Source organism: Perognathus longimembris, chromosome 1 (assembly GCF_023159225.1).
Source record: "Perognathus longimembris pacificus isolate PPM17 chromosome 1, ASM2315922v1, whole genome shotgun sequence".
NCBI lineage: Eukaryota > Metazoa > Chordata > Mammalia > Rodentia > Heteromyidae > Perognathus > Perognathus longimembris.
This window is the reverse complement of record NC_063161.1, coordinates 132,959,392-132,971,776: the sequence shown is the minus strand read 5'-3', so window position 1 is coordinate 132,971,776 and position 12,385 is coordinate 132,959,392. Positions and strand designations below refer to the sequence as shown.

Sequence of the window (12,385 nt, the reverse complement as noted above, 5' to 3'; positions counted from 1 at the left end):
AATTCCCAATGGTGTTTTTCGGACATTACTTCATCCTTGGTGGGAGAGCATGCATATTATCAGAGCTATGGAATCTCAGGTCTCCTGTCCTCAGTCTTTTCCTTCATTCTCTTTCCCCACGTTCAGCCCAGAATAGTCAGAAAGATATTTCTGGAAATGCCAATACAACCTCATTATTCCTATGCTATCTTTCATCCATTCATTTGTTCAGCATTTGCTGAGCGCTAGCTCTTGGGGTGTGGGGATAGAGAAAACAAGAAATGTCAGGGTCCCTGCCCATGTAGTTGGTAGTCTATTGGAGAAGAGACACACTAAGCAAATGCTCATATGATTAGAAACATAAGCCTCAGCATGACAATGTGTTCTGGAAGAGTATTGAGGAGGGACTTGGAAAGGGAAGGATGACTGAATGTTGCCAGAGGCAAGCAGTGAGTTTGGAGCTTGGGGCAGGTAGGGAAGAGAGGCAGAGATGAAGCGGGATAATAACAAGGATGGCAATGATACCCTACACTCTACACTCCCTGAGTGCATGCTCTGGGTTATCGAAGCCACTTTGGCTGCCCACCAGCCTTACTTCAGCATCTTTCGAAACTCTTCAGGCCAAGGCCTGAACTAACCAATTAAAGTCTCAGGAGGTGCAATTTCTTTTCTTTGTGTGTGTGCGTGTGTGTATGTGTGTGTGCTGGTACTGGGGCTTGAACTCAGGGCCTCATGCTCTCACTTGACTAAGACTGGCATTCTACCATTTGAGCCACACTTCTACTTCTGGCTTTTTTCTTTTTTTCCTCTGGCTAATTGAATATAAGCGTCTCAAGACTTTTGGGGGAGGAGGCAACTGGGATAGTTTCAAACAAAATCCTTATATTTCTGCATTCTGAGTGGCTAGGATTACAGGTGGGAGCTGCTGGCATCTGGCTGGCACCTGCGTGTGTGTGTGTGTGTGTGTGTGTGTGTGTGTGTGTATGTGTGTAGGTCCGAGGCTTGAACTCAAGGCCTGGGCACTGTCTCGTTGCTCTTTTGCTCAAGGCTAGCACTCTACCACTTGAGCCACAGCTCCACTTCCAGCTTTTAGATGGTTAATTAGAGATAAGAGTCTCATAGACTTTTCTGCCTGGGCTTCAAATCAGGTTCCTCAGATCCCAGCCTTCTTCATAGGCTAGGATTATAGATGTGATCCACAGGTACCAACCAGGCACCTGCATTTTTAAAAGCTCCTCTGACCATTTCAATGGCAGACAAGGTTGAGAACCATTGCCTGTCAGTACCAACCTTCATCTCCATAACCCCCAGATTCACACAGGCAAAGCAGGCTCTGCTGGGTAAGATGAGGAGTTTAGACATCTTCTCTTGGGAGAAGCCTGTGTGGGAGGTCACTGGAGGCTTGAGCAGGGAGTGAGATGGGCTGACCCCAGTTTCTGGCTATGTGTGGAGAACTCATTATGAAGGGAGAGGTGGAGGGTGGGTTCAGGAACTGGAAAGCTTCTGTGGCTATCCAAAGGGAGGATGGTAACTCGTGAAGGCGAAGTCTAAACTCCAGAGCCTGGCGTCTAGGCCCTCCTGAGATGGCCCTGCCTCAACAGCCTTGCTGTTCACTCACATTCCTTCGACACTAGTGTCACAAACCATTCTTGCCTTTCTTTTGTCTATCATGATCCTTCTGCTAGCGATTTTCCACACCCAATGAAACTGGAATTTCGGATAGACAATGAGTAAGTATGTCCATCAGTTTTCAGGATATACTTAAAATGTTATTATCTAAAATTCAGATTCAACTAGACATCCTATGTTATATCTACCCACTCTGCCTCCTTCCTTCAAGAATTGGGGTAACTCTCTTCCTCCAAGGAGCCTTCATGGATCCCTCTCTGCCTCTAGTTCTCCCATCGACCTGGTATCCTTATTTCAGAGCAGTCCTGGCATCAAATACATGTGTGCTTCCTCTGCTGGACTATGGGTTTCCAGAGGCCAAAGAAGAATATTACTTTTCTTACCCCCAATATAGTGGATATTTGCTAAGTGTTTGGTGGTGTTTCATTAGATACAGTTTCCAGTTAGAGAGCCAACATGAGAACTCTTAATGAGGGGTCAGAAGACCCACATTCCAGTTCTGAATGTCCCCCAGTGTGACTGACCTTGGGCAAGTCCCTTCCCCCTAGGCCTTTCCAATCCAACCAGAGGAAATATGAGACCCAGTGGTTCTCAATCATGATCCAACATACAATTCTCTGGAGATTTCTCTTTTAACTTTCCTTAAATTTACTATTATTTTCTTTTTGGAGGGGAAAGGTTGAAACAGGGCCTTGCTCTGTAGCCCAGGCTGGCCTTGAACTCACAATCCTTCTGCTTCAGCCTCCTAAGTGCTGAGATTACAAGTGTGTGCCTCTATGCTCCCTGTTCCTTAGGTGATTGTCATGCTTTTGTGGGAGCTAAGAACTATAAGATGATCTCACAGCCCTGTCTGTTCTTCACACCCCAAGTCTTCTCAGCTAAAATTAGACTTGCCTGGTCATCGCTCAGGAGAACTGGTAGGGAGAGAGGCATCTGCAGCTTTTTCAGCTCTCCGGGTTTTAATTTAGGCTGTGTCTGTGTGGGCAGAAGGAGTGGAGGCTGGGGCAGCAGCAAGCGAGTCACATTACTGGGTCTCTCTTCTGCTGGTGCTGCCAGCTCCCCACTACTGCAGCTCCTACCACTGTGGCTTCCGGCAGCTCTGGGCTGATGCTGGGTGTAGATGTGAAACAGAGTTTGGGAAGGTTGTTGGGATATGAAAAATGTAACCTGCTCTTGGCTAGCTGGTTTCCCTTAGCATATAGGGAGGCGGAAAGTGGAAAATGCGTTTGCTGCTTGGACAACAGGGTCCTGTGACGGGCTAGAGAGGGGTGCAGAGAGAGCAAAGCTACAAAGGCACCTGGAGGGAGCAAGGAGTCCTGGGTTTCAGTCTGGGCCTTGGTACTACTTCTCTGGATGGCCTGTACACGTCAGTTCCATTTGGAGGACTTTGGTTTTCCCAGCTGCCAAGTGGAGTGAATTTAAATGTCGGACATTGCTCTTCCTGTGGGACTCCGCAGTCACTAGCACTTCTGTTTCCATCCTGGCCATGTTTTACGATGAGCATCCTGGGAAAGCACTGACAATCTCCCATTTTCCAGATTTGTTTTTGGTGGGGTTTTTTTTTTGGCAAAAACCTCTTAGCAAGAACTCTCTACATTAGTATTCTGACCATTAAGTCACTAACTTCTAGAGTTCTAAAACATCTCATCAACCTGGAAATTCTACATACTGCTAACATATATCCTAGGAAATAAATTATGTCAGTAGCAGTCAACAGAAGGAATATGACCATTTGAAAGCTCAAAGGAAATCAGGGTTCTCAAAAGGAGGAATGGAGAAAAGGAAGGGGCTGGGTGCTGGTGTCTTACATCCGTAATCATAGATATTCGGGAGGCAGAGATCAGGAGGATTGAGAGCCAAAGCCAGCCTGGGCAGAAAAGTCTATGAGACAATTATCTCCAATCAACCTGCAAAATGCTAGCCTGGAGGTGTGGCTCAAGTGGTAGAACACCAGCTGTGAACACAAATGCTGAGCAAGAGTCCAAGACCCTGAAGCTAGCCTTACCTTCCAGTGTTCTAGGCACAAATGGTGAGTTCTTCCTCACTTGGTTTTGTGCTCCCTACGCTGCCAGGAGTGAGCAGAAGAAGAAAACTGTCCTGACGCAGCCGGTTGTTTGTTTCCTTCTTTGTAGATATTGGCAAGGCTGAATTTAGCACTGGGAAACTTGACTTCTTTCTTTCTCTCTCTTTCTTTAAAAGTCTAGATCTTCCTCAAAATTCAAAAAGGACTATTTTTGAACTCTGAAAAAGAACACTGAGTTCTGCCTCCTCTCCGCCTTGGCAGGGCGTGCTCTGCTTGTAATTCCACGCGGACTCAAGAGTGATAACTGCACACATCCCCAGCTTTACCAGCTGCCAGCAGCTTAGGCCAGCCCTGAGCAGATGGCTGCAAGGTGTGCTCCTGCATCACAAGGCCAGGTGGAGAAACTGGCTCCAACCCAGGTCTTGGGTGCCACTTTGGGTACCATGGAAATATTCCTAGATACGCCACACCTGACAGGATGGGAAGGGGACAGGTGCCTAAGGACATGAAACCACACAGGGCCGGGCTAGGCCTGCCTCCGATAGCCACAGAAGTGAGGGCTGGCCAACTGACATGGGGAGAGGGTGACCTGCAAATGCCTTCTTTGGAAGATGGGCCACTTATCCTACTCCCTTCTTTGTCCTATCCCACTGGAAGTGTCCTCATGGGCCATCCAGGACCGCATTCCGATGGTGCACAGGAGGCATTGATCCAAGTGTGTAAAGCTGACACCCAAAGGCGTCTGAGCTACAATCCAAGGCCACATGAGGCTGTCAGAGTCCTATGAGCTCTGCTTAGCACCCAGTGGGACACTTGCAATATCGGTAGTAATGTCTCGACTGTAAGTGGGGCACACGAGCCAACAGTGACCTATGGACCCTTGTCTTTCTCTCTCTCTTTTCTTCCTCTGATGAGTCGCCCAAATCCTGGCTCCAGCCACCCTATCCTTGAGAAAGGCTCTGAGCCTGGACTGCCACTCTTTGGTGGTTCTAACAAGCCCCAGTGCCCTTCCGCCACAGGTTCACCTCCAGTTCATGAGGTGTCTTTGACATCAACCTAGGCAGAGAGACTTTGCTTCGGTCACCCTGTTCTGCTTTCTGGCACCTGAAGCCACAACACCTATTATTCTCTGGGCTCCTTGAGATCTGACCCAACACTTGGAACACAAGTCTCATGGTATAAGATGGGGGCAATAACAGAACTTGTCTATATGACTGTTGCAGTGGATAAATGCAACATGGTCTTGAGAACAGCTCACATAGTACCCGGATTACAGGTAGTGCTCAGCCAACTTCCCTTCCCTCCTTCCCCAGAGGCACTGTCACCTTTCAAACAAAACCATGGATGGATAGCCAGTCAACGCTGGTATGGACTCACAGCCTCCCGCTCCTTCCAGGACATCAGAAGGGCATGGAATTGTGGACACATCATAACAATTAGCCCGCCAACAAAAACAAAGAGAAACAGTTTTGAGAAAGCAGCACACTGAAACTCGGCACAGCGTGACAGTTCTGTTTTGGCTCAGGACACAGCAGGAGCCAGCAGTTCTGACAGCAGTCATTTGATAATTCCCCCAAGCCAGCAGACTAATGAGGAGAGTGACGTCAGGCAGAGGATCAGAGGGAGCAAGGCCAGGATAAAAACAGCTCCCCTCAGGGGAGTAAACATGAAGAGAGGGCAAGGCATCAGGCCTCCCGATGGCATAGAGTAACCGGAAGTCATGGGTGGGGGTGTGCTGTAGGATCTGTAGGATCTGAGAGGACTCAGATGGCTTCTGTCAAAATCCATCCCTAGCTGGGTTCCAGGGCCTCACATCTGTAATCCTAGCTACTCAGAAGGATGAGATCTGGAGGATCATAGTTCGAGGCCAGCCTCGGCAGAAAAGTTTACTAGACTCCATCTCCAATTTAGCCAGTAAAGCAAGCCTGGAGAGATGGCTCAATTGGCAGGACACGAGCCTAGCAAGCATGAAGCTCTGAGTTCAAACTACTTTGAGTTCAGTACTACCAAAACAAACAGACCATCCCACACTGCCAAGCAACCCAGGTAGTGTTGTGTTCAGCTTCATTGTGCTCTGATCCTGTTAGGGTGCAGTACTTGCCCTTCTGCACTACCTGGTAAGAAGCATGTTCTCCTGGCCACCCAGCCTTCTGTGATGTCCCTGTCCTTCCTCACAGTGTCTGCCTCCTGAGGGAAGGGCTGTGTGGACTCAGGTATGGAGTTGAAGTTACTGCCCTCCCACATGGCCCCATTGCAGAGAAGCAGTGTCCCCAGCCTCTGCCTCACCTGAACATCATGAGGAGTCATGCACAGCACCCTCGAGAGGCTAAGAGGCCAGCACTAGGATAACGGGCTCACACACAGCACCCCCAAGAATCCAAGGGGCCAGTAGACAGGATAACATGGAGCAGCTGCAGCCTCCCCGGCCTCTGGTCTAAGTATCTGAGTCTCCTGATTACTAGAACGCCTGTTGTGTCTCCTTGGCTGTTTAAAATAGATCTGCCTGTCTTGACTCTGCTTCTGCTTCTCAGACTGGTTATCTGCCCATAGTAGGTTTGTCTCATTTCCATGACACACTCACCCTCTCTCCAAGGCCCTGGGCCCTAGAACTCGATTCCACCTGCCCCATGCTCTGGTATACCGTAGAAAGCAACACTAACCACATTCAGCTCACCATCCCAAGCAGGTACTCCTTGAAGAGCAGATCACCATGCACAACCGTCTCCACCTTGGCTGCATCTCTGCCCTCAGGTATCATGGGCCCCCAACTTAACTTGGTATTTCCTCTGTCATTAAAAGCACCAACATCCACCTTGTCTCTGGGGTCAAGTTTCTTCACTTCCCCTTGAACCTCAGTCTCAGTGGGTCCCTCCTGTCCTCTCTCCTGCTATTGGCTTTCAGCATCTCCCTACTCTGCCAGGCTCCTGCTACCCAGTAGGGTGATGGTTAGCAGCCCCCAAGTCTTCAGGAAAACCCTACCCACTTATGGAATCAGGAGCACAGCACCCTGGGGAGCACACAGGGACTGGTGTTGGCCTTCAGTGGGAGATGGCAGGGGCCTGAAGTACGGACTAGACAGCAGTAAGGAGAGGAAGGCAGTGGTGGCCACGGGTTCTGGAGAGCAGAGCCCTCAAAGCCTGCTCTGTTTCCAAATCAAGTGTCTCTGACCCAAGCAATTTGTGAGCCTCCCAAACCAGGTGGCATGGGCAGGACCTGATGCAAATGGTAGGGAAAGGGTCCACACTGGCTCACCCCTGGTGAGGGGTCTCATGGCAACATCAGAAAGATGAGTAGTCTTATGGGCTTGGATAATCTCACCTCATCTCCTCATTTAGGTTCTGATAATGAGTAACAAGGAGACTCTTTGGTCTCCTTGTTAGAAGGCATTGTCATAATGAAATGCAACCAAACAAAGCTCCCTTCAGATGGAGGTAGAACCCACTGGAGACAGACAGAAGCTTCTGGAATGGTCTTACCTGCAATATCACAGAGTTCTGCATCTGATGCATTGGCTAAGGCTTCCTCCAGCTCTGGCTCCAGAGTCACACTTTCCAGCACAGGATCTATTGGCTTCTGCTTGGGGACCCAGATCTTTCCTGCAAACACATGGGGTGCCTGTCAAGATGTGCGGCTAAGGTCCTGGTGGATCATGGCAGAGTCCTGTGGATCCTCCATAGAGAGAGGCCGCAAAGGTTTCTCTTCTGATAACCACCTTCCCTGGAGAATTGGAGTTGGTGGGTCCCAATAACACCCACACAGTCAAAGAGAATGGTCCTACAACTTGGTCAAAGTGTACTGCTAGTAGAAGAACTAGCTCTAAACAACCTCTCTGTGGGAAAAAAATGATAAGAGGAAATATAATAGCATGCCAGGGACTGAGAGACCTCTGACCATGGGTTCCGATGTGAGGGAGAAACTTGTAAACTTCTAAAAATATATTTTTAAAAAACATGCTCAGATTAGATTATTAAAAGGCAAAAGGGAGCAAAAATGTATCCTAGCTTTTTTTTTTTTTTAAGTGACAAGCTCATAACCCAATGAGGGAATGAGGTGCAGGCATGTGGATGGCCGCTGAGTGTCTGCTTGCAGTTAGTGAAGAAATGATGGTGCAAGTCAGAGTGAGCAATTTAATTCTATGTGTGAGAAATTCCACATGTTATCATTTGTATACCTTCCCTAGGGTCTCTATGATGGAAACCTGGTCCCAAAGGCATATATATGTGAATGAATGTATGGGCCTGAGGGAGGTGATTAGGATTAGATGAAGTCCCGAGGGTGGGAGCTCCATGAAGGCACTAGTGACTCACTGCAGTGGAAGAGACCCATACTAGCAAGTTGCCATATCTCGCCAGGTGAGGCCCTCCACTGTACCACAGTATCACACAGCGAGGATGCTCTTTTCAGCAACTAGGCTTCCCAGACTATAGAACTGTAGAAATAAATTTCTCTTCTTTAGAAATGCTCTAGCCTGGGTTGGGAATATGGCCTAGTGGCAAGAGTGCTTGCCTCCCATACATGAAGCCCTGGGATTGATTCCTCAGCACCACATATATAAAAAATGGACAGTGGTGGCGCTGTGGCTCAAGTGGCAGAGTGCTAGCCTTGAACAAAAAGAAGCCAGGGACAGTGCTCAGGCAGTTTAAACAGACAGTTTAAGGCCCAGGACTGCAAAAAAAAAAAAAGTGGGGGGGGGGGCCTCTGGCCTCTCCTATTCACTTATAGTAGTAGAGAACAGACTGAAACTATGCATGTGTGTGCATTTGTGGTATGGTGTGTGTGAACATGTGTATATGTTGGTATGGTATGTGGATCTATGTGTGTGGTATGTATATGTGTGTGTGGCATGTATTTATTCATGAAAGAAATTTATTAAGTGCTTTTTACATGCCAGGCACTTTTCTAGTGCTGAGGGGGCAGAGGTGGGTAGAACAGCAATAAATAAGACCTTAAGAGCTTACAATTTAGAGAGTTGAAACACATCATAAGAAACAGGTGAGATTCCAGATGCACTGAACATTGTGAAAGGAGACAAAGCCAGCCAAGGGCACAGGAAATGCCAGGATGGCGGGTGGTCAAGGACGGCATCACTGAGATGATGGCCTATTGGTGTGGGACCTGAGAGAAATCGGAAATGCTTAGGAACAAGCAAGGATATATACTTTTTTCCCCCTGCCATTCAAGCTTGTACCAAAGTCCTAGCCAGAGTACACTAGAGACTATATAAATGGACTAGGAAAAGACGAAAAATGGAATTCAAACTGAAAAAAAGTAAAATCATTTCCCTTTGTAGATGACATGATCTTAATATGGAGAAAAATAAACTTTCACATGCAAAAAGACCTGTTAGAACTAATCAATTCTGTGACATTTCAAAATGTAAGATCAACATACCAAAAAGAAGTGTTTCTGCACACAAACAATGAATAAATTTGCAAAGTAAGTATATTTACTTTCCTGATTTTATGTATATTTACAGTATCATTTATAATTATATTTACAATATTATCCAAGGAGCAAAATATATGGGAATGAATTTAAAAGAATTAGACACTGAAAACTACAGTATGTTGTTTGAAGAAAATACAAATTTTCTTCTTTAAAAAAACCACCACAATTAAATGGGGAAAATGGGGAAAATTAAATGGGAGAATTTATGGATTGGAATACAATACTATTAAGATAGCCATATTATCTAAATCAATCTATAGATTAAATGCAAGCTCCACTAAGATCCTGACAGAAATTTTTTTCAGAAGAGAAAAAGCCAGTTGTCAAATTTATAAAGAATAGTAAAGAACCACAAAAAGTGAAACAATCTTAGACAAGAATAAAATTATAGAAGACTTACTGATTTTGGAAACTTCACTACAAAGCTAACCGAGATACTGACATGAGGATAGACACAAAGGCAATGGGGTAGGATTAAGAATTCAGAAGCAAAGCCAACCATCTGTGACAAATAGGTTTTCAACAGCTGTGTCATGTCCATTCACTAGGAAATGACTGTCTAACCAGTAGTGCTGATACAACTGGATATCTGCATGACAAAGAATGGAGCCAGACCCCTACCTAATACCATACATAGATCAATAATCTAAATATAAGAGCCAAAACCATAATATGCTTAGAAGAAAACAAAGACATGCCATCATGATTTGAGAATTGGCAATAAAGTCTTGAATACCCACAAAGGCATACGTAATGAAAGAAGAAGAAGAAAAAAAAAAAAAACCAGATCAACTGGAGTTGAAATTGAAAACTTTTGTGCTTCAAACAACACCATCAAGATAGTGGGAATACAATGGAAAGAAATAAAATGAACAGAAGAAAAGGAATAAAATACTCACAAATCGTATCTAATAATGGTCTGGTTTCTGGAATAGAAAAAAATAACTTTGATAATTCAATAACAAAAAGACAAATGACCCTACTTAAAAATAGGCCAAGAACTTGGATCGACCTTTCTCCAAAGAGGACTTACACATGACCAACAAACACATGACAAGACATCTAACATCACTGGCCACTGGGAGTGTGAAGCTGAAACATGATCATAATACTTCATATGCCTGTATGGAAATAGCATAATGAAACCCCTCACAATCGTTTGAAAATGGACGAGAGAGATAAGGAAGAGTAATAGAGGGAATGAATTTGATCAGAGAACATTATATGCATGTATGGAAATTTTGCCACAAAACTCCTTTGTACAATTAATATGTTAATTAAAAACTTAAAGTGGAAAATAGGCATTGGTAAAGATTAGGAAAGTTTAAGCTTTTATATATCGCTATTGAAGATGAAAAATCGTATAGTCACTCCAGAAGAGAATTTTGGGAGTTCCCTCAGAACTACATATGGAATTACCACAAGATCCATCAGTTCTACTCTTAGATATATACCCCCAAGGAATTGAAAACAGGTATTCCAACAAACACTTGCAGAGGAGTGTTTAATCATAGAAGGAAAATGATAGAAATAATTATCCATCAGTGCAGGAATGGATAAACAAATTATGAAATATTATTCAGTCATAAAAGGAAGTAAAATACTGACATATCTATAATGTTTGAGTCTGAAAAACATACTAAGCAAAAGAAACCAGACATACAAACTCATATTGGGTGATTTAATGTATAGAAAAAAAAATCTAGGGCTAGGAATATGGCCTAGTGGTAAAGTGTTCTCCTCGTATACATGAAGCCCTGGGTTCGATTCCTCAGCACCACATATATAGCCGGAAGTGGCACTGTGGCTCAAGTGGCAGAGTGCTAGCCTTGAGCAAAAAGAAGCCAGGGACAGTGCTCAGGCCCTGAGTCCAAGGCCCAGGACTGGCAAAAAAAAAAAAAAAAAAAAAAAAAACAGAAAAAAAATCTAGAACTAAATCCACAGATATATAAATGAGGAACAGATGAGGAGTGGAGATCCCTAATTTTATTTTGGACTAAGGAAAGCATTTTACATAGGAATGTAAATTTTTCTTCAACTGAAAACTCTTGTTCACATTGGCTGTTGACTAGTCTGTAATGAAGGGGGGGATGGAATAAGGAGAGGGGCTGGGTAATAGCATAGGTGAGAGATGTAACTTGGACCAGGAGTATAGTAGAACAGGGCCAGAGAGCATGGGAAGAACATAGAGAAATGTCTTCACTTAAGGAAAGATCTTCACTAAAATGGAATTGATGCCTATTTTCAGTAGAAGAAATTACTCCGTCATTTAAACTGTTGACGGCAACAAATATCCATGATCTCTCCAAGCAAAACACACATCACAAAATCATTTTTGGAAAAATGTCTCATGACCTCTGTGCTAATATCAGATGCCAGAGATCCGGAAAAGAAGAAACATAGAAGGAAAATAAAATGGCTAAAAAGGAATTCAGCCATGATAATGGCTGGTAACATGAATAAGGGCAGGGTAGTTGGGAGGAGAGAGGAAGGTGTGGAAGGGAGGGAGATATCCAAGGTTTCCCTGGGGGACCTCTAGAGAGCTTGTTTTAGGCTGGAGCAGTCTTAGAGGGACATGTAAAGGAAGGGACAATGTCATTGCCAGAAAAAGAACTTTTGAGAAAAGAACAGAAAGAGTCAGAGTAGAAGGAGCTGGGTGACATCTCTGGTTACCTGATGCTCTTTCGCTCTTGGGAGGGTTAAGCTTTGGATGAAAGCTGGTGAGGATGCCCCAGCCAAAGAGAATTGAGACGTTTTGCTGGTCTAGGTGGGTCTCTTTCTCAAGTGCACCCAACATGGACTAAATGCACACTGTGCATTGATGCTTTCTGGATTGGGATTGTTTCTACATCTGGTAGGGAGGTGGACATGAGTCGATGCACATCTGTCCCAATCCCGGGCCTGGCACACAGGTGCCCTCAGTCATGTCTGCAAATGACATGTTCACAGGAGTGGGTTGTTCAGTACCTCGTTTCTCCCCTGTGTAGGGGACCAAGTCTTCTCGGTCCTTAAATTCCTTGGCTTGTTTTTCCAAGTGATCCAAGAGTTCCTCTCTCTTAAAGGGGCCCGTGGGTGCCTTGGTGGTCTGGTCCTTCTGCCTCAGGCCCGCAGGCAGCAGAGCATTCTATGGTGGAAGTGATGGGCAGCAGAAGAGAGAGAAGAGAGAGAGAGAGAAAGAAAGAGAGCGGTCAACTGCTGCAGACTTGCAATTTCCCAGAACGCATCATAGACCAGCAGGGACCTCAGGGCTGGTGAAATCTACCCAAGTTCCTCCTTCACATGCAAAGAATGAGAGAGTCCAAGAGG

At 45.3% G+C, this 12,385-nt stretch overlaps 1 protein-coding gene across 4 annotated transcripts in view; it reads right to left on the bottom strand.

The window, feature by feature from the left end:
• The window catches only part of Tmod1 (tropomodulin 1), a 73,567-nt gene that overhangs the window by 22,076 nt on the left and 39,106 nt on the right, over window positions 1-12,385 (bottom strand). For 3 of the 4 annotated variants that reach the window (XM_048337879.1, XM_048337864.1, XM_048337875.1), the window contains exons 3-4: window positions 12,047-12,203; window positions 7,108-7,227 (exon numbers count right to left, since the gene is read on the bottom strand). In XM_048337879.1, the coding sequence (XP_048193836.1) occupies window positions 7,108-7,227; window positions 12,047-12,203 (277 nt within the window). The remainder of the gene's footprint in view (window positions 1-7,107; window positions 7,228-12,046; window positions 12,204-12,385) is intronic. The other variant, XM_048337884.1, reaches the window with a different exon arrangement.